Raw genomic sequence first — 26,869 nt, forward strand, 5'->3', positions numbered from 1 at the left:
AGAACTTTTACACAACTAATAACAGAAAAATAAACAAAAAATATTTAACAAAACTAGGTGGCTGTTGTATATAAAAAGAAAATATACATTAAATAAACAGTTCCCCCCACCTGAGCACCCCGACGACCACCATCGTCCCCCCCCCCCCCCGATTGCTGCTGCTGATATTTTACCACTCCCCTAGAAAGTCAAGGAAAGGTTGCCACCGTCAGGAGAACCCCAGCAAGGACCCTCTCAAGGTGAACTTTATTCGCTCCAGGCTGAGGAACCCAGCCATGTCACTAACCCAGGTCTCCACAATCGGGGGTTTCGAGTCTCTCCACATTAACAAGATCCGTCTCCGGGCTATCAGGGAGGCAAAGGCCAACACCTCGGCCTCTTTCGCTTCCTGCACTCCCAGATCCTCTGACACCCCAAAGATCATTATTGTTGGACTCGGCTCCACCCGCGAGTCCAATATCCTGGACATAGCCCTCGCAAAGCCCTGCCAGAATTCTTTAAGCGCCGGGCATGCTTAGAACATATGGACATGGTTCGTCGGACTCCCTGAACACCTCGCGCACCTGTCCTCCACCCCAAAGAACTTGCTCATTCTCGCCATCGCCATGTGAGCCCGGTATACCACCTTAAACTGAATGAAACTGAGCCTGGTACATGATGAGGAAGCATTCACTCTGCCCAGGGCATCAGCCACAGGCCCTTATCTAGCTCCTCCTCCCACTTTCCCTTCAGTTACTCCACTGGGGCTTCCTCCGCCTCCTGCAGCTCTTGGTAGATGTCCAACACCTTCCCCTCTCCTACCCAGATGCCAGACACCACCCTGTCCTGTATCCTTCGATGGGGTAGCAACGGAAATGTCCTGACCTGTTATTTGAGAAAGTCACGGACTTGGAGGTATCTGAAGGCATTTCCCGGGGTTAGGCTGAACTTCTCCTCTAGCGTCTTCAAGCTAGGGAATGTCCCATCTATAAACAGGTCACCCATCCTTCTAATGCCTGCTCTATGCAAGCCTTGGAAAACCCCCCCTCTGTCTATCCTGCCCGGAGCAAATCTATGGTTGTTCCATATCGGGGTCCGAACTGAGGCCCCCTCCTCCTTCCTGTGCCTTCTCAACTGACCCCAGATCCTCAGTTCCGCCGTCACCACCGGGCTTGTGGTGTATTGTGCCGGTGAGAACGGCAGCGGTGCCATTACTAGTGCCCCTAGGCTGGTGCCTTTGCATGACGCCGCCTCTAGCCACCCCGACACCAACCTCTCCTCCATTACCTATTTCCTAATCATGGCCACATTAGCCGCCCAATAGTAACTACAGAAGTTCGCCAGTGCCAAACCTCCCCCCCCCCCCCCCCTGACTGCGCTCCAAAAACAGTTTTTTAACTTGCGGGGTCTTGTTTGCCCACACAAATCCTGTGATAATCCTGTTCACCCGCTTGGATTTGGGGATGAAGATGGGAAGGCACTGAAAAACGAACAGGAATCTGGAGAGAACCGTCATCTTCACAGTCTGGACCCTTCCCGCCAGGGAAAGCGGGAGGATGTCCACCTTTAAAAGTCTCCCTCCATCTGCTCTACAAGCCGAGATAGATTGAGCCTGTGTAGGGCATCCCAGTTCCTAGCCACCTGTATACCTAGGTAACGAAAACTTCTCTCCACCATCTTGAGCGGGAGCACCCCCAGTCTCTCCTCCTGACCACAAGAGTGGATTACAAATAGCTCACTTTTCCCCACGTTCAACTTGTATCCCGAGAAGCCCCCAAAGTCCCTTAGGATCCACATGACCTCCCCATCCCCTCTATCGGGTCCAAAATATATAGTAGCAGGTCGTCTGTGTAGAGGGAAGCCCGGTGCTCTCTCTCTCCCTCTCTCTCCCCCCCCCCCCCCCCCCCCCCCCGGACCAACTCCCTCCAGTTCCTTGAAGTCCACAGCGCTATGGCCAACGGCTCAATTGTCAGGGCAAATAGTAGCGGGGACAGGGGGCACCCCTGCCTCGTCCCACGATGCAGTCTAAAATACTCCGACCTCAGCCGGTTTGTGCATACACTTGCAAAGGGTGCCTGATACAGTAGCTTGACCCACCCTATGAATCCCTCACCAAATCCAAACCTGCCTAACACTTCCCACAGGTACTCCCATTCCACTCTGTCAAAGGCTTTCTCTGCATCCATTGCAGCCACTACTTCTGCGTCCCCTCCTTCTGAGGGCATCATAATGATGTTCAGGAGCCTCCTCACATTTGTGCTCAATTGCCTGCCCTTGACAAAACCCGTCTGGTCCTCCTCAATCACTCCCGGGACACAGTCCTCTATGCTGGTAGCCAAAATGTTTGCCAGCAGTTTGGCATCCACATTCAGGAGCGATATCGGTCTGCAGGACCCACAGTGAAGCGGATCCTTCTCCCTCTTCAAAATGAGCGCGATCAATGCCTGCGACATCGTCGGGCGGGAGGGCGGGTTCCTCTCTCCTTTGCCTCGTTAAAGGTTCTTAGCATTAGTGGGCTCAGTAGCTCCGAGAATTTCTTATAAAATTCTAGAGGGAAGTCATTCGGACCCAGGGCGTTGCCCGACTGCATACTTGCTAGGCCCTTAACTATCTCCTCCAACTCAATCAGGGCCCCCAGACCCTCCACCAGATCTTCGTCCACCCTTGGGAACCTTAATTGATCCATAAATTGCTTCATCCCTTCCCCTCCCCTCGGGAGTTCTGACTCGTACAGTTTACAATAAAAGTCCTTGAAGACTTCATTGATCTTCTCTGGGCCCAAGACCATATTGCCTTCCTTGTCCCTCACTACCCCGATCTTTCTGGCCGCCTCTCTCCTGCGAAGTTGGTGCGCCAGCATCCTACTTGCTTTCTCCCCATACTTGTAGACTGCCCCCTTCACCTTCCTCAGCTGTGCCTCCGCCTTCCCAGTGGTCAGCAAATCGAACTCCGCCTGCAATCTCCGGCGCTCCTTTAGCAGCCCTTCCTCGGGGGTCTCCACGTACCTCCTGTCTACTCTAAGTATCTCCCCCACCAGCCTCTCCCTCTCCGCCCTCTCCCTTTTCTCTCTGTGGGATCTAATATAAATTAACTCCCCTCTAATAACCGCCTTCTGTTGCTGTTGTTGTTGCTGTTACCTCCCCTGTGTCATTTCTTGTCACATAGTTTTGGATGCTCCTCCTTATCCGCCCACACACCTCTTCATCTGCTAGCAGTCCCACATCCAGTCTCCAAAGAGGGCGCTGCCCTCGCTCCGCCCCCAGTCGCAAATCCACCCAGGGGCATGGTCCGAGACTGCAATGGCCGAATATTCGACCCCCTCCACCTTCGGGATTAATGCCCTACTCAACACAAAAAAGTCAATCCGCAAGTAGGCTTTGTAGACTGGAAGAAAAAGGAGAACTCCTTCGCCCTTGGCCTTGCGAATCTCCATGGGTTCACACCCTCCATCTGATCCATGAACTCCCACAGGGCCCTTGCCGCCGCCGGTCTCTTTCCCGACCTGGACTTAGACTGGTCAGGTGCCGGATCCAGGACTGTGTTGATGTCCCCCCCCCCATATCAAATGACTTGACTCCAAGTCCGGGATTTTACCCAACATGCGCCTCATGAATTCCACAGCATCCCAGTTCGGGGCATAGACGTTCACTAACACCACCCGGGCCCCATGCAGCTTGCCACTCACCATTATGTACCTGCCCCCCTTGTCCGCCACATAGTCCCTGTCTCAAACACCACCCGCTTACTAACCAGAATTGCCATCCCTCTGGTCTTAAAGTCTCGCCCCGAATGGAACACCTGGCCCACCCATCCCCTCCTTAACCTAGTTTGGTCAGCGAGTTTTAAGTGCGTCTCCTGTAGCATGGCCACGTCCGCCTTTAATCCCTTTAAATGTGAGAATACGCGGGCCCTTTTGACCGGCCCGTTCAGACCCCTCACATTCCACGTGAGCAGCCTTGGGGGGGTCAACCCCAACCAGCCATCTCCCTTTTTTGGCCAGCTGCGCGCCCCCCGCTTACTCCAGCCCTCCCGCCGGAGGCCCCCCAACCCGACTCTCCATCCATCCCCAACAGTTGGCTCCCTGTCAGTCAGCATGGCAGCGCCCCATTCCCCCCCCCAGTCCCAACCCCCCGTGCTAAGCACCCGCTTAGCACCGATTTCCCCCATTACGCTTCCGTAAGTCAGCTGACCCATGCGGACTCCGGCCGCTCCCGCCTCTATCCCCAATCTTACTATAGTCTCCTCCTTCGGGCCCCCAACCCCCCTCCCCACAGGGTAAGAGTGCAAGAGCCATCCAGATTCTTCCCGTGCAACGGAAAACACAACCCGGGCGTTACCCCCCGCCCTGAGAGAAACACAGAAAAAAAAAGAGAAAAACCCCAGAAAATGAAAAGCGAACAACTTAAATTCTACTGCCAATCTTACATCAGGCCAACAACCGGTTACACATCCCCGCCAGAGTGTTTCACACACATGCAGCTGCCCCTTAGTTCGAGTCCAGCTTTTCATATTGATGCACGATCAACTACACAAAGACGAGTGTTGAATGCAATTGAGGCTTTAAGACACTAAGATGTGTGGCCTCCTACAGCTGCTGGCGAAATGGCTGCTGTACAGGGAGCACACATATTTGTACTCCACCTAATGGGCGGTGCCAGCAGGCAGGGGACTACCCCCCGTACCTGTAGTACAGGGCCTTACCACAAATCACCTGAGATATACATCAGTGGTGACTACACATTCACCCCCTGTTAAAATTGAGTCCGGCGGGGGCGGTGGAGAACTATATACAAGTTCATGTTTTAAAATACAGAGAGAAAGAAAATTGAGTCCAGTGGGGTGGAGGAGAACTATATACAAGTACATGTTTTAAAATACAGAGAGAAAAACAAAAATTGAGTCCAGCGGGGTGGAGGTGAATTATACAGAAGGATGATGTTTCAAGAGTCCCGATCAAGTTACAGGTTCAGTCGGTCCGGAGCCTTAATCTGCCGCTGGGAGCGCTGCAGTGGTGGCAGCGCTTCCAGTGTCGGTCTGGTCCTCGGTGACTCCGGGAATGTGGCAAAATCCTCATCATCCTCGGGTGTGGGAGGACGGATTGTCCTGGGGCGGGAGTTGCGGCCGGGGAAGGGGAGGGTGGCGCCGGGCCGGAGGGGTGTGTGTATGGGGAACCTGCTGGCGCCAGGTCCCTGAGGGAGACAGTATCTTGGCGGTCGTCGGGGTACGCTACGTAGGCGTACTGTGGGTTGGCGTGGAGTAGCTGTACCCTTTCAACCAACGGGTTCGCCTTTTGGAGTCGAACGTGCCTACGGAGCAGGACGGGTCCTGGAGCTGCAAGCCAAGTCGGGAGCGACACCCCGGAGGTGGACTTACTGGGGAAAGCAAAGAGATGTTCATGGGGTGTGTCATTAGTCGCAGTGCATAGGCGCGACCGAATGGAGTGCAGTGCGTTGGGGAGGACTTCCTGCTAGCGGGAAGCCGGGAGATTTCTGGATGGTACGGCCAGCTGGACGGCCCTCCAGACCGTCCCATTCTCCCTCTCCACCTGCCCGTTTCCCGGGGATTATAGCTGGTCGTCCTGCTCGAGGTGATACCCTTGTCGAGTAGGAGCTGATGCAGCTCATCTCTCATGAATGAGCATCCCCTGTCGCTGTGGACGTAAGCGGGGTAGCCGAACAGAGTGAAGATGGCGTTGAGGGCTTTGGTGACGGTGGCAGACGTCATATCAGGGCATGGGATGGCGAAGGGGAATCTGGAGTACTCATCGACCACACTGAGGAAGTACGTGTTACGGTCGGTGGAGGGGGGGGTGGGGGAGGGGCCCTTTGAAGTCCACGCTGAGGTATTCAAAGGGGCGTGAGGCCTTCACCAGGCACGCACGGTTTGGCTGGTAGAAGTGCGGTTTGCACTCCTACCACCAGTTCCCCATCCATAAGAAGGACCGCCCATACACTGCCTTTGAAGCAGATGGCCGCCTTTACCACTTTCTCAGGGTTCCCTTTGGCGTCACCAACGGGGTCTCGGTTTTCCAACGGGAAATGGACCGAATGGTTGACCGGTACGGACTGCGGGCCACCATCCAGTACCTGGACAATGTCACCATCTGCGGCCACGATCAGCAGGACCATGACGCCAACCTTGCCAAATTTCTCCACATCGCCCCTAACTTATAACAAGGAGAAGTGCGTATTCAGCACAAACCGCTTAGCCATCCTCGGCTATGTGGTCCAGAACAGAATTCTGGGGCCCGATCCCGACCGCATGCGCCCCCTCATGGAACTCCCCCTCCCCCACTACCCCAAGGCCCTCAAACGATGCCTGGGGTTCTTCTCTTATTACGCCTAGTGGGTCCCAAACTATGCGGACAAGGCCTGTCCACTCATTCAATCCATCGCCTCGTCGACTGCATGCATCGGGGCCTTGGCGATGTCGGCCTGAATACAGTTGAAGACCTGGTGAACCTCGGCCGTTGGGGGAAAAAGAGTGGACTGGATGAGTGGGCGGTCCTTGTCTGCATAATTTGGGACCCACTGGGTGTAGTAAGAAAAGAACCCCAGGCAACGTTTGTGGGCATTTGCACTATGTTTATAGATTCATGTACATTATTTATTTTGTTGTTGTAAAACCAAAAAAACCCTCAATTAAATGTTTATTAAATAAAAAAATAGAATGCAATATGTTTTCAATGACTTCTGTCTGGTTAACTGGTCTGTAATTCCTGATATGTTCTCTCCGTCCTTTCCTGAACACTGGTGTTAAATTTGCTAACTTTCAATCAGCTAGAATCTAGGAATGTTGTAAAATCATAAATCAGCACATCCACTTTCTCTGCAGCTATCTCTTTCAAAACTCTAGGATGAAGGCCACCAGATTTTGTCTGATTTTAGTCCCTGCAGTTTATCCAATACTTTTACTGTGCTGTTATTAATTATCTTAGTTTACTCACTCTTATTAACCATGGTTACCTCTATTTCTGGTACATGTATTTTGTGCATCTTACTATGAAGTCAGGCACAAAATATTTGTTTAGTGTCTCTGCCATTTTCTCGATGCCCATAATTTCTCCTGTCTCCACCTCTAAGGAACCAAAATTTACTTTAGCTACTCTCCTCCTTTGTAGTTGAGATCAACATTTTAATTGACATCGCTAGTCCTGGAGCACAAGTCCAAAATGTCACTTTAATTGACATTTTGGTGGCCTTTGCCGATTTCGAAAACACCTACTTACCAGTGTTTTTGGCAACATTTTAAATCAGCTTCTTTTAGTCCAAAACTATCCCTAACTTTCCAAGTAAGCCAGGAATGGAACATTTTTGCTTGAGTATTTTTTTTAACTGTATTTTTGTTGAACATTTTGAATTGTTTCTTTAAATACTGGGGTAGCACGGTAGCGCAGTGGGTTAGCACTGCAGTCTCACAGCGCCAAGGTCCCAGGTTCAATCCCGGCTCTGGGTCACTGTCCGTGTGGAGTTTTCACATTCTTCCCGTGTTTGCGTGGGTTTCGCCCCCACAACCCAAAAATGTGCAAGCTAAGTAGATTGGCCATGCTAAATTGCCTCTTAATTAGAAAAAATGAATTGGGTACTCTAAATTTGTATGAAAAAAATATTGCCTACTGTTCATTTATCACAGACTTTTAGTCTATTTATCTAACCAGCCTCAGCTCGCCAAACTTACGTAATCGCTTTGTTTAAGTTTAAGGTCCTTGTTTGGGACTAGACATGTCAGTGCAAAGGCTGAAGCGTTGGCAACCCCCTTCAGTCAGAAGTGTTAAGTGGATAGTTCAGTTTGGCTTCCTGCTTAAGTCCCCAACATCATAGATACTAGTCTTTAGTCTGTTAAATTCACATCACTTGTCATGAATAAACAGCTGAAGAAAATGAACAGGTTATGGGCCCCCAATAACATCCTGGCTGTGGTACAGAGGACATATGCTCCAGAACTAGCCATGCCCCTGGAAAGTTTTTCAGTGCAGTTACAACACTGGCATCTACCCAACAATATGAAAAATTTCACAGATGTATGCTGCTCACTAAGGGCAGGTCAAATTACCATCCCATCAGACCTCCCTTCATCATCAAAACAATATAAGGTTTCATTGACATCCTCACTATCTAGAAACACTTACTCAGCAATAACCTGCTCATCAATACTCAATTTAGGGAGACTTCCGGTGGCGGCCATGGAGGAGTAAGTCGCATATTTGGTGGCTCCCGCTCTGGTCGTACTTTTGGACCTTTCCCCCGGACTTTTTTCTGGTTTTAAACGGCAAATTTGAAGGCTGAGACGATTGGGCACTGTTTCCACGCATCGGTGTATGGAGAAAAGGACCAGAAGTGCACGAAAGGGCAGAAACAAGGGCCGGGATTCTCCCCTACCCGGTGGGGCGGGGGGTCCGAGCGGGATGGAGTGGCGTGAACGACTCCGGCGTCAGGCCGCCCCAAAGGTGCGGATTTCTCCGCACCTTTAGGGGCCAAGCCCTAACCTTGAGGGGCTAGGCCCGCGCCGGAGTGGTTGGCATCCCGCCGGCCGGCGGGAAAGGCCTTTGGCGCCAAGCCAGCCGAAGGGACTTCGCCAGCAGGCGGAAGTCCGTGCATGCGCCGGAGCTTCAGCAGCTGCTGATGTCATCCCCGTGCATGCGCAGGGGAGGGGGTCACTTCTGCGTCCGCCATCATGAAGACGATGGAGAACGCGGAAGGAAAAGGGTGCCCCACGGCACAGGCCCGCCGGCCGATCGGTGGGCCCCGATCGCGGGCCAGGCTACCGTGGGGGCACCCCCAGGACCCCGGAGCCTGCCCGCGCCACCTGGTCCCGCCGGCGGGACCAGCATGACAGCAGCGGGACTACGGCCCATCGCGGGCCGGAGAATCGCCGAGGGGGTCCCGCCGACAGGCACGGCGCGATTCCCGCCGAATCTCTGGTGCCAGAGACTGCGGGAGCGGGATTCACGCCGGCCCTCGGCGATTCTCCGACCCGGCGGGGGGTCGGAGAATCCCACCCAAGAAGTCAGTAACAAGCTGCGACAGGAGACGGTATGGCCAAGGGCCGGACCCCTGAGGTGGCAGCGCAGTGACTAACGGACCCAGTGATGCAGGCCATTCAGGATGGCTTTGCCAGGCAGAAGCAGGAATGCTTGGACCCGATCAAAGAATTAATTGATCGGCTAGAGAGCAGACTGGACGCCCAGGACCGGGCAATTCAGAAGGTGGAGAAGACACTGCTTGAACAAGAGGAGCACCAAACAGCAGTGGAGCTCGAGGTGGGGATGCTTCGGGAACAGCAGGAAAGACTCCTGGAGAACGTGGAGGACCTTGAGAACCTGTCCCGCCGGCAGAACCAAAGAACTGTCGGGCTCCCGGAGGGAGCTGAGGGAGCAGATGCTGGGGCATACGCGATGAGTATGTTCGAAAAGCTGCTGGGGGAATGGGCATTCCCCCAACCGTTGGAAGTGGACAGGGTGTACCGGGCGCTTGCTAGGAAGCCACGGGCGGGGGGCCCTCCGAGGGCAATGGTAGCGAGATTCCACAGGTTCCTGGACAAGGAATGCATTCTTCGGTGGTCTAAGCGCACGCGGAGTTGTAAGTGGGATAACAGCATCCTGCGGGTGTCCCAGGACCTGAGCATGGAGGTGGCTAGGAAGGGGGCAGGCTTTAACCAAGTCAAGGCTATTTGCTTTAAGAAGCAGGTGAAGTTCGGTCTGCTGTATCCGGCGCATCTTTGGGTCATGCATGAGGACCAACATCACTATTTTGAGTCGCCCGATGAGGCACTGGACTTTGCAAAACGAAAAGGACTGGTGGGAGTTTGAGAACATCGGACTTAGAGACAAAGTGTTGGCCTATATTGGGCCCTATGTTTTCTGTTTTTCTGTGTTTTTTGTTTTTCTTTTCTCCCCCTTGGCTTTTGGTGCTTTTGTTTTCCTGTTTTTAAATTGGCTATGCCGTCTCGTATTGTTTTGTGTCTGTTTTTTTTTAGCTCTGCTTAGGGAAAAAGGGGGTTGGAGGGGGAAAAGTCGATTTTTGTTTTTTTGGTTATTTTTCTCGGTAGATGTTGGCAGTGTCCCTTTTGTGTTTTTATTGATGTGCACTTTTGGATGGAGACGTGCCTGTCTGAGCGTCGGTGGGTGGTGCTTTTGTTTTTGTGTTTTCTTGCTGCTGGGTGTTCGTTTGGGGATTGTTGGATGAGGGAATCTGTTTCCATGGGCAGGGGGAGGGGAGCGAAGGAACAATAAGTGGGAGACTTCTTGGCGCCGGGGGCAGAGGCCACCAAGCTAGCTGGGTGAGCTAGCTCACGGAAGCACAGTTGGGGGGGGGGGGTGTACATGCTTAGTTCATTAGATGGGTTGGGTTTTAGAGTAGTGCTGCTGGGAGGGGGGGGGGGGAAAGAGGCTTTCTACTGACGTGGGAGGGACTTCGATGGAAGGTCACTGAGGGGGTCGGGGCCACCGTGGGGCGGGCTGGAGGAGGCGCGGCGCATGGGCTGGAGGCAGGCCCAAGAAAGGGGATGGCTGACCGGCGGGTGGGGGGGGCACTTTGCCCCCAACTTTTCTGGGCGTCTGGAATGTCCGGGATCTAAACGGGCCTGTAAAGAGGGCACGTGTGTTTGCACACCCGAGGGGGCTGAAGGCAAACGTGGTAATGCTGCAGGAGACATATCTTAAAGTAGTGGATCAGGTCAGGTTGAGGAAAGGCTGGTTTAGTCAGGTTTCCCACTCGGGGCTGGATTGAAAGACAAGAGGGGCTGCGATTCTGATTAACAAGCGGGTGGCATTTGAGGTGGGGAGATAGTCTTGGATGTGGGAGGTCGATATATCATGGTTAGTGGCAAGCTGCAGGGGATGAAGGTAGTGCTGGTCAATGTATATGCGCCAAATTCGGATAATGGGGATTTTATAAAGAGGGTGCTGGGAAAGATTCCGGACCTGGATTAGCACAGGCTGATTATGGGAGGGGATTTTAATACGGTTATAATGAGACAGAAATAATTAATGATCTCATTGTTAGGGATCCTCTCGGAAGGAGCAATCACTGTATGGTTGAATTGAAAATACAGATGGACTGTGAAAATGCATACAAAGTGGAAAATATTAATGGGAAACTAGAGGATTGAGAAATCTCAAAAGGTCAAAAGAAAGCCACAAAAAGAGCTAGAAAGTAAGATACATTATGAGAGTAAACTATCTCAGAACCTAAAGATAATAAGAGTAAACTAGCTCAGAGACTAAAAACAGATAGCAACGGTTTCTACAAATATATAAAATGAAAGAGTGGCCAAGGTAAACATTAGTCTAGAGGATGAGAAGGGGGAATTACTAACTGGAAATGGCCGAGGCATTTTCTGTCGGTCTTCACATCGGAAGACACAAATAATCTGCCAATAATTGATGGCAAGGGGGCTATGGCAAGTGAGGATCTAAAAACTATTATCACTCAGGAGGTAGTGTCAGGCAAGCTAATGGGACGAAAGGTAGACAAGTCTCCTGACTCTGATGGAATGCATCCCAATTATAAAAGAGATGGTGTGGGAAATAGCAAATGCCCTTGTGGTAATTTACCAAAATTTCCTGGACTCTGGGGTGATTCCAGCAGATTGGAAACAGCAAATGTGATGCCATTATTTAAAAAAGGAGGTAGACAAAAGGTGGGAACTAGAGGCCAGTTAGCTTGACTTCGGTAGTGGAGAAATGCTTGAATCTATCATAAAGGAAGAAATACAGAGACATCTGGGTGAAATTGTCCCACTAGGCAGATGCAGCATGGGATCATGAAAGGTAGGTCATGTTTAATTAATTTATTGCAATTCTTTGGAGGACATTACGAGTGCGGTGGACAACGGAAAACCAGTGGATGTGGTGTATCTGGATTTCTAGAAGGCATTCGACAAGGTGCTGCACCAAACGTCATTGCACAAGATAAGGGTGCATGGCGTTATGGGTAATGTATTAGCATGGATAGAGGATTGGTTAACTAACAGAAAACAAAGAGTGGGGATAAATGGGTGTTTTTCTGGTTGGCGATCAGTGGCTCGTGGTGTGTCTCAGGTATCAGTTTTGGGACCATAATTGTTTACAATTTACATAGATGATTTGGAGTTGGGCCCCAAATGTAATGTGTCAAAATTTACAGATGGCACTAAGATGAGTGCAGAGTAAAGTGTGCAGAGGACACTGAGGGCGCGATTCTCTGGAAAGATTTCTAAGTATGGTAGTCAGTGGGAATTGCCACGAGCTTCCCAGCGCGGCCAGCAGCGCTATTCGACATTAATTGGTCCATGTAATGAGACCCCATGTGCCTCTGGCCACAAATGAAGGCTTGGTAGCTGATTTGTTGGGACCGCACTCGTCAGCCCCTGCGAACAAGGTCCAGCAGCACTTAGTCAACCTCAGCCAGCTCACAAAAATGGCGCCAAGGAGACCCAGCCCCAAGATTCGGGGACGCTGATCTGGAAGGCAGCCAGATGCAGTGGAGGCCAGGATTAATGTCACATTCCCCTGAGGGTCCAGGAGGGTTGGCCATAGGGTAGCCAGTGCTGCCTGGAATGAGGTGGCATCGGCTGAGTACCGGGAGTGTGTCCAGGAGGACTGGCCTCCAGTGCAGGAAGACGGTCAATGACCTAAGCCGGGCAGCACAAGTGAGTAAACACCATAGACCCCCCACCCGATATCTCTTTTCCATCTCCCCAACCCCCAATGGGAGTGTATACCCCCTTCCCTTCAACCTCCCCCAATCCTTCCTCCTTCAACCCCCCAAACCCCTCCAACCACTGTGAACCATGAATGTGGCAAATTATGCTGTGTCTCCTCAGGAAAAACTCTCCCACAACTGTCGGGAAGAGGGCCCAGGTTGGCAGTGACGTGCTAGACACAAGAATCCTCACCAACGTCGAGGAGCGTGCCCTAGAGGTGACCAGTGTAGCAGAGGACAGAGCGGTCACCAACAGGGAGGCTATCGGACATCGCAGAGGTGAGGAAACACCGGGTTCCACCTGGAGGACCTGTCAAATGTGAGTTGTTATTGCCTTAATGACTGACCCATTCCTCCCACTGACCACATGTCCATTCTCCTGCATGTATTCCAGCCGACGGCGCCAGCCCATCTGGGTCGACACCCTCTCCAGCGTCCCAGAACAGCACTTCGGAGAAGAGTTCCGAGGATGCCACCGTAATAGACGAGGCACAGCTGTCATCCCCACCCTCCACTAGCGCCGATACATCACCTCAGTGGGAAATGTCAGGCGTCTGGGGAACAATCTGGTGAGGGCCACACCGCTGCTGATGTAAAACAGGCAGAGGCAGGAAGCCCCCGGCAATACAGCAATCGGAGGTCTGTTGGATCACAGGACCCAGCCTGATACTGAGCCTGTGGAATATGGTTACCTAGACTTGATGGAGACGTTAGGGAGCACCCGGGACATTGAGGAAGATGTTAACAACACTCCAGCAGGGTCATAGCACTTGGAGGAATCCCAGAGGCTGTGGGCACTGGAGATGTCAGCAACAATGCGTGGCATCGAGGCCAAGACTGTTGGAGTGGTGACCACAATGGAGAGCCTGGTGCACGACATCGGCACCATGAGTGAAGGTGTCCAAGGCGTCACGCAGTCGGTGATGGCCATGGCTGAGGGTCTCGACAGAATGTCTGACTCGCCGAGGGATGTGACCCAGTACCAGGCTGTCCTTGAGGTTCTGCGGGACATGTCACGCACTCAGATGGGCATGACCGAGGAGTTGCAGAGCCTGTCCCAGTCGCAGGTGGGGATTGTCAAGGTACCGCAGAGCATGTCCCAATCACTGAGGAACATTGCCGAGCGTGTCAACACAATGGTGCAGACCACGGGGAACCGCCAGGCCTGACAGAGCCAAATGATGTCGGGGCAGCCGGGGCTCGAACCAGCTGCCCATCCGACCCAAGGTGAACCCAGGGCCCTATGGGCACTGAGTGGAAGGATGGGCGTTGAGTGCCAACCGGACTCGTCCCATGCAGTGGCAATGGTGACCACCAGCTGCCAAAGTTCCACCCCTTTGATAAGGCCACATCTCACACCAGTACATGGGGCAGGGTGACACGGCTGTGCATGTGTCGCCAACAAGTGAGCCAGGGCCCTCCGGCCTCAGAGCCCCCAGAGGACGCCCGCCATGAGACAAGGTAAGCAGCTGGCTGCCTCCATCTCTGATGTGCATCCTGGGGACACACCTAGACATAGTGGTGGAGCTAGGAGGGCAAAGCACATCGAGGATTACTGAGGACCCCGTGGGACAGGGGGTGGTAGGTAGGGGGTGAGGGAGGGGGCAGCACCATCGGGAGGGTGGGAACTTGTTAAACACAATAAACAGGCAATGACTCCCACATGCTACATGGTCCACCCACCCACCCACGGGAATCCACTTGGGCTATGTGAAGTGCTCACTTAACCACAATTGCCACTTCCCTATCTGCAGCAGCCTTCAGCCACGCAGCCAGAGACCTCGGCAGTTGATGGGGGTTATCGGTGGTCAATGGGCCAGACGGGCATGGACACGTGTTGCCCCTAGAATGGTAAACACGATCCAGAGGTTAGCATGGTTACCCCCCCAGTGTAACCCCACCCTCCCATGGTGGCCCACCCCTGTGAAGGGTCGCTCACCCCCAGCTGAAGTTCTCCACCCCCCCACCTAGCACTAGGATGGCAAACCCAACACACCCGGGCTCTTTGCCTGTGAGCAAAGATACTTACACCTCCTCAGTTTCCCATAGAAGGCCTTCCACCATGTTCCATGTTTTCAAAAGGAGTAATAATTGGCACCAGCATGACCACTTGCTGGGGAGGTCAATGAATGACAGGAGGCTGTTAGATATGGGGTGGCTCTCATTAATTGTATGGAAGTGGGGCTTAAGTGGTGATAATTGGTTTCTCGCCACGCTACGGCAAGATCTCGATTTCACCTAAGGGAGCAGGCTGGTTGCATAGCGAACTGCTTGGCACCTGGCATGGTGTTCATTTTTGGCCCCTTCCGCTATTCACCGGCCTCTATTTGCTTCAGTGAGAGCGTAACAAGGTCAGAGAATGCATCCTGAAAGTCTGCAGAGGGATATAGATAGTTTAAATGAAGGGTCTGGCAGATGGAGTACAATGTTGGTGAATGCCAGGTCATCCATTTTGGTAGGAATAACAGCAAAATGGATTCATATTTAAACAGTTAAAAATTGCAGCATCTTGCTGTGAAGATGGACCTGCTGTTGTCAAATGAGAGTACCTTTAAAAAATGGGTGTGTATATAAGTATGTGTAATGTGAGTATCTTTAAGATATGGGTGTTTATTACTGCAGTGATGTCAGACAGTGGGTGGAGTTGGGCTGTCTGTCAGCTTTTTACTTTCATTTTAGGCTGTTTGCTGCAGGGTGTGTTTTAATTTCGTTTTCAGAGCTGGATAGCTGCAGTCACAGCCAGAGGTGTATTAGAGTTTCTCTCTGTAACCTAAGATCCTTTGGTGATTTAAAACTGTAATGGAGACCTTTACATGTGCAGGCGGATGAAAACTGGGCAGAAGTTCATCAAGTAGTATTGCCGGTAGGGTATAGAAAGGAGGTGTTGCGAGTTGCATATGAGGTACCAATGGGAGGTCATTTGGGAATAAGGAAAACTCAAGCTAAAATCCAGAAACATTTTTTATTGGCCTGGACTACATAAAGATGAAGTTAAATTTTGTCAATCATGTTACCATGTCAAGTGATAGGGAAACCTCAAGCAGTGATAAAACCAGTGCCCTTAATACCCATTCCAGCATTCGAGGAACCTTTTACAAGGGTCCCCATTGATTGCGTGGGACAGCTTCCTAAAACAAAAAGTGGGAATTAATATCTTTTGACGATAACGGACGTGTCTACTAGGTTTCCAGAGGCATTCCAGTACGTAATATTACAGCTAAAAAGATTGTTGAGGAGTTACTTAAATTCTTTACTAGATATGGTCTACTGTCAGAAATACAATCCGATCAAGGATCAAATTTTACCTCAAGGTTATTCAAAGAAGTTATGGATAGTTTAGCAATAAAACAATTTAAATCAATGGCGTACCATCCAGAATCGCAGGGAGGGTTAGAAACGTGGCATCAGACATTAAAGACAATGTTGAAGGCTTATTATCAAGATTATCCAGAGGATTGGGATAAAGGAATTCCATTCGTACTGTTTGCAATTAGGGATGCACCAAATGAGTCAACCAAATTCAGTCCTTTTGAACTAATTTTTGGTCATGAAGTAAATTGTTGGGTGAGAAATCGGAAATTACATTATTGGATTACGTGTCAAAGTTTAGGGAACGATTAAATAGATCAGGTGAACTGGCTAGGCAACATTTAAAAGTTGCACAAAATGTGATGAAACGGGTAGCGGTGACAAAAAAAACCCAAAGTTCGTAGTTTTGCCAGTGGAGATAAAGTTTTAGTATTATTACCAGTGGTAGGGGAACATTTAAAAGCTAGGTTTTGTGGACCTTATCAGATTGAAAGGAAATTAAGTGAGGTGAATTATGTGGTAAAAACAGATAGAAGGAAAACTCACCTAGTGTGTCATGTGAATATGCTTAAATGGTACTTTGAAAGGGAAGGAGAGAAAAAGGAGGAGGTTTTAGATGTGGGAAATGCTCTTCCAATCAAAGAACATCCATACAGACTTAACCCTTTAAAATTGGCACAGGTTGACAAAGAGATTGAGAGTATGCTTAAAAATGGCATAATTGAAGTGGGTTGCAGCCAATGGAGCTCACCCATATGATGTTACCTAAACCAGACGGTACCCAACGGTTGTGTGTGGATTATAGAAAGGTTAATGCAGTTACAAGAACAGACTCTTATCCTATCCCACATTTGGAGGATTGCATTGAGAAAGTGGGACAATCAGCTTTTATTTCCAAACTGGATTTACTTAAAGCTTACTGGCAGGTACCTTTATCCGAAAGGGCGAAGGTATTTCAGCTTTTGTGACTCCAGACGGTATATACCAATTAAAAGTTATGCCATTTGGCATGAAAAACGCCCCAGCCACATTTCAACGGTTAACTAACAAAGTAATTTCAGGATTACCCAATTGTGCGGTATACATCGGTGATCTGGTAATTTTCAGCTAGATATGGAAAGAACACTTAAAACATCTGATGGAGTTATTCGATCGACTTCAGGAGGTAGGTTTGGTGATACACCTAGCCAAAAGTGAATTTGGAAAAGCCAAAGTCACCTTCCTCGGCCATACAATCGGACAGGATCGAATGGTCACACGGGATGTGAAACGAACAGTTATTGAGGTGTTAACAATACCCTCAAGACGAAGGGAAATAATGCAATTGCTTGACATGAATGGATTTGATTAAACATTTGTGCAAAATGTTTGTAGCGTGATGGCTCCACTGACGGACTTGCTCAAGAAGCGTAACAAATTCCAGTGGCCAGCGGAGTGTCAACAGGTATTTGACTGCCTGAAAGCTGTGATAACCAATGCTCCTGTGTTGGAGAATTACAAGAGCCTCTGTGATTAGATTGAACTAGGTATCTGACTTTAAAGAGAAATGCCGAGGCAAACAGAAATGGATGGATCGTGCAAAGACCCTGTTGTTCAAAGAGACTGTCAATCAAGAAGGATTTCAGTTGGAGGACGAAGAACGAAAAAAAAATGGACTATATTATTATACCCGTTTGCGTGTATTGTTTTTTGAAATGAAAAAGTATATTTACTGTGTGCATTTCTTTTTTTTTAAATAATTTTTATTCAAGTTTTCACAAATTTTTACCAACAGAAAGAAATAAGAACAGTAACCCCCTATACAAAGATAATAAATTAACAGAAATAATTATCAAATATACACGCCCAATAAAAAACAAACAAACCCTCTCCCGCCCGCCCACCCCTCCCTCCTTCCTTCCCCCTCTTCCTCCCCCCTCCCTTCCTTCCCCCTCCCTCCCCCCTCCCTTCCTTCCCCCTCCCTCCCCCCTCTCTTCCTTCCCCCTCCCTCCCCCTTCCTCCTCCCCCCTTGCTCCCACCCCCCTTCCCCTCTCCCCCTTCCTCTCTTCCCCCCCACCCTTCCTCCCCCGGTTGCTGCTGTTGCTGACCATCATCTAACGCTCCGCCAGGAAGTCTAGAAACGGTTGCCACCGCCAGAAGAACACCTGCACCAACCCCCTTAAGGCAAATTTGACCCTCTCCAGTTTGATAAACCCAGCCATATCATTGACCCAGGATTCTACGCCCGGGGGCCTCGCATTCTTCCACTGTAGAAGAATCCTGCGCCGGGCTACCAGGGGCGCAAAGGCCAGAATACCGGCCTCTTTCGCCTCCTGCACTCCCGGCTCCACTGCTACCCCAAATATTGCGAGCCCCCAGCCCGGCTCAACCCTGGAACCAACCACGCTTGACAGCGTCTCCGCGACGCCCCTCCAAAAACCCTCCAGCGCAGGGCACGCCCAGAACATGTGGGTATGGCTGTGTGCATTTCTTAAAGTATAGTGAACAGGTGAAAAATGAAACCATCTTGAAGTTGATAGTTTAATTTTCTTTTCTTGGGGGAGGTGTCATGCGAGTGTACCTTTAAGAAACGGGTGTTTATAAATGGGTGTGTATATAAGTATCTGTAGTGAGAGTACCTTTAAGAAATGAGTGTTTATTACTGCAGTGATGTCAGACAGTGGGTGGAGCTGGGTTGTCTGTCGGCTTTTTACTTTCGTTTTAGGCTGTTTGCTGTAGGGTGTGTTTTAATTTCGTTTTCAGAGCTGGATAGCTGCAGTCACAGCCAGAAGGTGTATTAGAGTCTCTGTCATCTATAGAATGCTAATCAATCCTTTGGTGATTTAAAACTAATAACTGCTCTCAGTAGTGACTTTAACCTGATGTGCTTCTGTTGAAAGGTTTTGTTTTCAGTCTTATGGATGTTAAAAGGACAGCTTAAGGATTACTTCGTGTTGTATTCTTTGGGGGTTGTATTTGAATTAATGGTTGCTAAGATGTTCACTGTATGTTTTAAAAAGGTTAACTTGAGTTCATAGAATAAACATTGTTCTGCTTTAAAAAAATACTTTTCCATTTCTGCTGTACCACACCCGTAGAGTGGGCCATGTGCTCCCCATGCCACAATCTAGTAAAAGTTGTGGGTCAGGTGAACTCCATGATACACTCTGGGGTTCTCTAAACCCTGGCCCATAACAGTGTCCTTGTGCATGAATCGCAAAAAGTTGGTTTGCAGGTGCAGCAGATAATTAGGAAGGCAAATGGAATTTTGTCCTTCATTGCTGGAGGGATGGAGTTTAAAAAGAGGGAGGTTATGTTGCAGCTGTATAGGGTGCTGGTGAGGCCAGACCTGGAGTACTGTGTACAGTTTTGGTCTCCTTACTTAAGAAAGGATGTACTGGCACAGGAGGGGGTGGGGTGCAGAGGAGATTCACTAGGTTGATTCCAGAGTTAAAAGGATTGGATTATACTCATTGGAATTTAGAAAAATGAGGGGGGATCTTATAGAAACATATAAAATTATGAAGGGAATTGTTAAGATAGAAGCAGGGAGGTTGTTTCCACTTGTGAGGAACCAGAGGGGACATAGCCTCAAAATAAAGGAGGAGCAGATTTAGGACTGAGTCGAGGAGGAACTTCTTCATCCAAAGGGTTGTAAATCTGTCAAAGTTCCTGCCCAGTGAAGTAGTTGAGGCTACCTAGTTGAATGTTTTTAATGCAAATATAGATAGATTTTTTAACAGTAATGGAATTAAGGGTTATGATGAGCTGGCGGATAAGTGGAGCGGAGACCACAAAAAGATCAGCCATGATCTTATTGAATGGTGGAGCAGGCTCAAAGGGCCAGATGGTCTACTCCTACTCCCTGTTCCTATGTTCTTATACGAGCAGGCCAGAGACTGGGAATTCTACGTCAAGTAATATTAAGTCAGGAGTGTGATGGAAGATTTCTCTCTTACCTAGCTGAGTGCCGCTCCAACAAAATTCAAGAAGCTCAACACCATTCAGGACCAAATATCCCTCTTGACTATCACCCCATCCAACATATTAAACATTCACTCCCTCTACCAACAGCACATTGTGATAGCAGGATGTACCAAATACAATGATTCACCAAGCCTCTTTCAACAGCACCTTTTAAAGCCATGATCTCTACTACCTACAAGAACAAGGGCATCAAATGCATGGGAACACCACCACTTGCAAGTTTCCCTTTAAATGGCAAATGGCATTCTATCCTGAATTAGAACTCTATTATCGTTCCTTCACTGTTGCTAGGTTAAAATCATGGTAAAATCCTGGAACTCCCACACAGCACTGTGAGTGTACCTTAACCACATGGACTGCAGTGATTCAAGAAAACAATTAACCATCTTTTCAACGGCACTTAAGGATGCGCAATAAATACTGACATTGCTCATGTCCTGCAGATAATAAAAATGTAGGTCAGCAACAACAGAGGTGGTGGGTGACTTGGTGAATGTTAGGACATGAGTAGCTGAGCGATGGTTGAGTTCATGTTTATGGAACATGAAGGCTGGAAATCAACCAGGAGAGTACTGGAAGTCATGTATCGAAGTCCAAGGGAGCGAGTCACCATACATGTGGAACCCCCATGTTGTTTGGCAGATGATATCGCCTAGGAGCTATAAGTAGGTAAGAAAAAAGATGGGGCAAGTGCGAGATTACTGCGAACTCCTGAGGTAATGTGGGGGAGTGGTGGGCAGAGTGGTTGAGAGTCATTACAAGTCATTTTCAGCTATGAATGACCTGGTAGCACCTGTGAAATGGCAAAATACGTAAATGCAGATAAAAGGCAGAGTGGTCTTAATGGGGGATTCAATTTTTCATCTAGGTTTGGATAAGCAGACTAGCTCATGTCAGAAAGGTACCAAATTTCCTGAATGACTTCAGGATATTCTTTGCAATATTAAGTCCTAACAAGAGGGAAGTCATAAAATTGATTTAGACAAGAGCCCTACTCAGCAATAAACAGCTATGGATGGATGAGACAAAATCAAACTAAAGGGAAAACAAAATGCAAAACATTGCCGACAAATGGGGGAGACAAGAAGAATAATTTTTTTAAATGACAAAATAAATAGTACGGGCTACAGAAAGGGAATACGAGAAGAAACATTCAGGAATATCAAAATCAACCCAAAATGTTTTACAATTATGTTTGGAAAAAGAGGCTGGTCAGGAGTATTGGGGGTCCCTTGAAAATGAATAATAATATAATAAATGAAATAAAAGAAATGTTGGGAGACATTGATTAATTACTTGGTGCATGTATTTACGGTAAAGGAATAGGATAGCATGGTGGAAATCCTAAAGAAACCAATACTAAATCACCTTGTTTGAAAGTTTTGAGATAAGCATATTGTTGAGTGTAATGGACAAGAATAAAATATAAGAATGGGTCTCCTGTTTGACTTTATTTAAAGCAGCATCTACCAAGATGTCTACCAGGCATGTTCAACAAAGAAAATTGGGCTTGGAGTTGTACAATGATTGATCAGCTGTTATTTTCTGCCATAAATAAGACCATAAGACATAGGAGTGGAAGTAAGGCCATTCGGCCCATCGAGTCCACTCCGCCATTCAATCATGGCTGATGGGCATTTCAACTCCACCTACCAGCATTCTCCCCGTAGCCCTTAATTCCTCGCGACATCAAGAATTTATCTATCTCTGCCTTGAAGCCATTTAGCGTCCCGGCCTCCACTGCACTCCGCGGCAATGAATTCCACAGGCCCACCACTCTCTGGCTGAAGAAATGTCTCCGCATTTCTGTTCTGAATTTACCCCCTCTAATTCTAAGGCTGTGCCCACGGGTCCTATTGAATCTATTGAATTTACATTTGATTGTAAGACCATCTTCAGAGAATCATGGAGCTTTTCCATCCTGAACATCCTGCCTTAGAATACAAACAGGAATGCACAAAAGACTGAGACAGATAAAGAGAATAGAAAACCTTTTGGAACAATTCACTACCTGCTGAAATAAGACTACATAGCTTCATCCAACTCTGTATTAGCCTCCAAATGTTGAGCATCATGTCCGCTCAATGAATTTACAACATTATGAATTCTAAATGACTGCTACAGGAAAAATTCATGATGTTGTAAACTCACCAATTTCAAGATCACCATTAAGCTCACTGGGGAGCCTCACATGAAAACACACTATTAACAACTTTGATAAGGCTAATGGAGGAACGGCATAATTCAGCCTACAATCTGCAGAGGATCGGATGACATTTTTGCTCTGCAGAGCTGGATATTTTACAAATGCTTTCTCTGCAACTTCTGGCCCAATATTTAAAGGAACATGGGAAAACATATCAACAAGACAAGCATCCATACCTTTAGAAATGTCTCCAAATGTATGAACATGAAACCCATGTTTTCCAGGAGTCAATCCAGAAATTTCTCCTGTTACAGAAGTTGTATGTCCACCTTCCTACAAGATAAGTACATACATAAATTGTTAAGCATACTTCCTCCAGCTCCAGGATTAATAAATATTAATAAAAGACAAATATCTGAACACTGAAATAAAAATTAAACAGTAAAGTCACCATAGTCTGCTTTCCCCTTTGACAGGGAGAGCTGACTGGTGGTGATTTAACAGGAGGATCACCACACCTCAGTAAGGGCAAGGTTGATAAGGCAGGGGCTTCATGAATAACCTCAGCTGGTACAGAAATTAAACCTGCATTGCTGGCCTCATCACAAACCAGCATCTAGCCAAGTGAGCTAAACTGACCCCCCAAAATTTAGAACACACAGCAAGTGAGTCAGTATTTGCACAGCAGTATTCACAGCGAGGTGAAGCAGATGTAGACATTTGAAATGTACTTTTCTAATCAGCACATTAGTTCTGTTGAAGGATGCACTGTGACACAGCTAGCTGGTTTAGCTATAGGGGCTGGTTTAGCTCACTGAGCTAAATCGCTGGCTTTTAAAGCAGACCAAGCAGGCCAGCAGCACGGTTTGATTCCCGTACCAGCCTCCCCGGACAGGCGCCGGAATGTGGCGACTAGGGGCTTTTTACAGTAACTTAATTGAAGCCTACTCGTGACAATAAGCGATTTTCATTTCATTTCGTGAAGGATTTTCACAGTATCTTCATGGCAGTGTTAATGTAAGCCTACTTGTGACAATAAAGATATTATAACAGCCAAAACACATTACTCAGCGGCTTCATCTACATCATCAAAGCTGCTTACCATGGTGACTAGGATTCGGGTTGGAAAAAACTATTGACAAGATGGGTGTTACTGGATGCCATGAACTGACATTTTTTTTCGTATTGGCTGATCTATTCCAAGAAACTGCTCTATGTATTAAAAAAAGTTAAACATTTTACAAAGAATTTCCATAATTAGACCAAGTGAGAGGCAGCAAACAGAGTGTGGTGGCGCCAAATCTTCCCCCTCTCTCCCCATCCCCTCTGCTCGGTCCGGAATCTGGAATAGGGAGACTGTGGGGTACTGGTATTGTCACTGGACTAGTAAACCAGAATCCCAGTGCAATGCTCTGGGTACCTGGGTTCGAACTCATGGGCAGCACGGTAGCACAAGGGGCTAGCACTGTGGCTTCACAGCGCCACGGTCCCAGGTTCGATTCCCCGCTGGGTCACTGCCTGTGCGGAGTCTGTACATTCTCCCTGTGTCTGAGTGGGTTTCCTCCCATAGTCCAAAGAGGTGCAGGTTAGGTGGATTGGCCATGATAAATTGCCCTTAGTGACCAAAAAGGTTAGACGGGGTTATTGGGTTACGGAGATAGGGTGGAAGTGAGGGCTTAAGTGGGTCGGTGCAGACTCGATGGGCCGAATGGCCTCCTTCTGCACTGCATGTTCTGTGTTCTGTTTCATCAAAGATAATTGTAACAATAAATCCCATCAAAATAACTACAGTCATGCTGACAAAACAAAAATAAAATTTACAAACTTAGAATTTTAAAAATAAATTTAGAGTATCCAATTATCCCTTTACCAATTAAGGGGCAATTTAGAGTGGTCAATCCACATACCCTGCAGATCTTTGGGTTGTGGGGATGAGATCCACGCAGACATGGGGAGAATGTACAAACTCCACACGGTCAGTGACTGGGAGCCAGGACCGAACCCGGATCCTCGGCACCGTGAGGCAGCAGTACTAACTACTGTGCCAACCTTATTTAGAAACTTCTAAAACAGGCAGGCCCACACCCATTCTGCAGATACACATGCTCCAAATGGACACACAGTCATAGAATTTTTACAGCATGGAAAGAGAGGATGCCCATCATGTCCATGCTAACCATCAAGCCCCTGTTGGCCCATGACCTTGCATGCAATGCCATTTCAAATGCTCATCTAAATGCTTCTTAAATGTTGAGGGTTCGCACCTCTACCATCCTTTCAGGCAGTGAATTCCAGATTCCAACCACCCTCGAGATGAAAATGCTATTCCACACATCTGCTCTAACCCTCCTGCCCCTTAACTTAAATCAATACCTCTCTGGTTATTGACCTCTCTGTTAAGGCGAAAAGTTCATTCCTATCTAGCCCATCTGTGCCCCTCACAATGTTATACACCTCACTTAAGTCCCCCTCAGCCTTCTCTGCACCAAGGAAAACAACCCCAGTCTCTCTGGAGAGTTGAAACTCTCTCGCCTAGGCAACAGCCTGGTGAATGTCCTCTGCACCCTCTCCTTTTAATGCATTCACTTCCTATAGTGTGGCAACCAGAGCTGCACAGTGCTCCAGCAGAGGCTTAACAGCATTTTAAAAAGTTGCATCACCCACACTCCAAACGGAGATGTGGGCATGTAAACACAAAGTTCAAAAGCACACAGATCTACAAAACCCCCTCCAAGCAAACCCACTTGTGCCAAACCGACCCACATACACACCAGACCCACACACACTCCAAACAGACTCACACACGCACACAATCATGGTAGCTGACTCTTTAAGGCCTAGCAAGTCACTCAGTTGAAAGGCAATTAGGGATGGAGAATAAATGCTGTCCCTGCCAGCGACACCCACCTCCCATGAATGATTAAAGTACACACACAACGCTCCCCGGGCACTTTAAAACGTTTAAATGGTTTCCTTCACACTCACCCCAGTGCCCCACTTTTCTGTCTCGATGGAAAGTGCCCTATTCCAGACCGGGTGGGGGGTGGGATTTGGTGCCACCACATTCAGTGCTCCGCTCCCGCAAACATCGGGGCAGCATGTGGTGCAATGATTTGGTTTGTTCGCGGTCACCATTCGGCGCCATTTACTCAAGGAGCGGACCCAGGAGGAGGAGGAAAATGAGTATTTTTATTGAAATCCGGGCACGAGGATTTATTAATGAAAAATTGACATTTGTTGCGCCACCAACAGGCGCTTCATTCAAAAGAAGAGCACGTGCTTGCTTCATCCAACCGTCACCTGGCCTCGAAAACCAAAGTTAATATTGGATCAGGTTTGAAATATATATCACTCACTCCTGCTTTCAAACTAATTGTTCCAGTTACGGAATCAGGGCCCTTCAAGACGCAAATGGCCTTCGTAACCTCCATAATTTGTCGATTTCGTCTCTGCGTATAACGGTCAGGAGATGCCGGTGAACTCGCTGCGCAGCCGCATTGCAGCGCTCCTGTCGGCACGCACGCGCAGTTTAATGCCTGACCGAAGTTTCTATTTCAGTTCCAATTGCTGAGATCCCATTAAGTTGTTAAAGTGTAGCGCTCTGTAGGCAACTGGAATCATATATTGTTGATTGAAGATAGTCCGGCGTGGATAACTGTTAAAAAGATCACAAGTCAAAGGAAAGGCAATGAAAATGTGAAATAATAAAAAGAAGCGATTGTAAAACCGTGGAGGAACCCTTTCGACCCATCTGCGTCGACTGTCTGCAACGCCAACTCGCCTAGTCCCACGTCCCGCCTTTTTTCTACAACCGTACAAAGGATTTCTCCCGATAATGGTCAATTTTCTTTCAAAAGCCACAGTTGAATCTGCCTCCACCAGATTCAGGCAGTACATTCCAAATCCTTAGCTTTTTCTCTTGCTGCTGCTGCATTTTTGCCACTCACCTTAAATAGGTTCTCGATCCTTTTGCCAACATAACAGGTGAATTTCTCCCTAACTACTCTGTCCAGACGTCATGATCTTGAACATTTGTCAAATCTCATAATCTTCTCCAAGGATGACGGTCCCAACACTTCCAATCCATCTATGTAGCTGAAGCTCCTCATCACTGGAGCCATTCTCGTGAGTCTTTCCTGCACCCTCTTTAATGCTTACCCATCTTTCCTAACTTCTGACACCCAGAACTGGAAACAATAGTCTAGTTCAGAACAAACCAGCCCAAGTCTCAGTGTGCTTTATTAACTTTTTTTCAACCTGCCACACTACTACCAATGACTTGTGTTCATGTAACCCCAGGACCCTTTGCTGATAAACTCCTTTTAAAGTTGTACCTGTGGGGCGGGATTCTCCTGTACCCGGCGGGACGGAGTGGCGTGAACCACTCCGGCGTCGGCCTGCCTCAAAGGTGCGGAAACCTCCACACCTTCAGGGGCTAGGCCGGCGCCGGAGTGTTTTGTGCCCCGCCGGCCGGCATGGAAGGCCCTTGGCGCCACGCCAGCCGGGGCCGAAGGGACTTCGCCAGCCGGCACAGGTCTGCGCATGCACGGGAGCATCAGCAGCTACTGACGTCATCCCTGCGCATGTGCAGAGGGGGTGGGTTCGCTTACGTGTCGGCCATCGCAGAGGCTAACACGGCCGACGCGTAGGAAAAGAGTGCCCCCACGGCACAGGCCCGCCTGCGAATCGGTGGGCCCCGATCGTGGGCCAGGCCACCATGGGGGAACCCCCCAGGGGCCAGATCGCCCCGCGACCCCCCCCCCCCCCGCCAAGGACCCCGGAGCCC

At 48.8% G+C, this 26,869-nt stretch overlaps 1 protein-coding gene across 1 annotated transcript in view; it reads right to left on the reverse strand.

The window, feature by feature from the left end:
• The window catches only part of LOC119969095 (superoxide dismutase [Cu-Zn]-like), a 115,829-nt gene extending 90,100 nt beyond the window's left edge, over positions 1-25,729 (reverse strand). Inside the window, exons 1-2 of the mRNA XM_038802293.1 lie at positions 25,440-25,729; positions 22,320-22,416 (exon numbers count right to left, since the gene is read on the reverse strand). Of these exons, the coding sequence (XP_038658221.1) occupies positions 22,320-22,416; positions 25,440-25,514 (172 nt within the window). The 5' untranslated portion in view covers positions 25,515-25,729. The remainder of the gene's footprint in view (positions 1-22,319; positions 22,417-25,439) is intronic.
• Between the last annotated feature and the right edge of the window lie 1,140 nt (positions 25,730-26,869).

This window comes from Scyliorhinus canicula, chromosome 7, assembly GCF_902713615.1.
Source record: "Scyliorhinus canicula chromosome 7, sScyCan1.1, whole genome shotgun sequence".
Classification (NCBI taxonomy): Eukaryota; Metazoa; Chordata; class Chondrichthyes; order Carcharhiniformes; family Scyliorhinidae; genus Scyliorhinus; species Scyliorhinus canicula.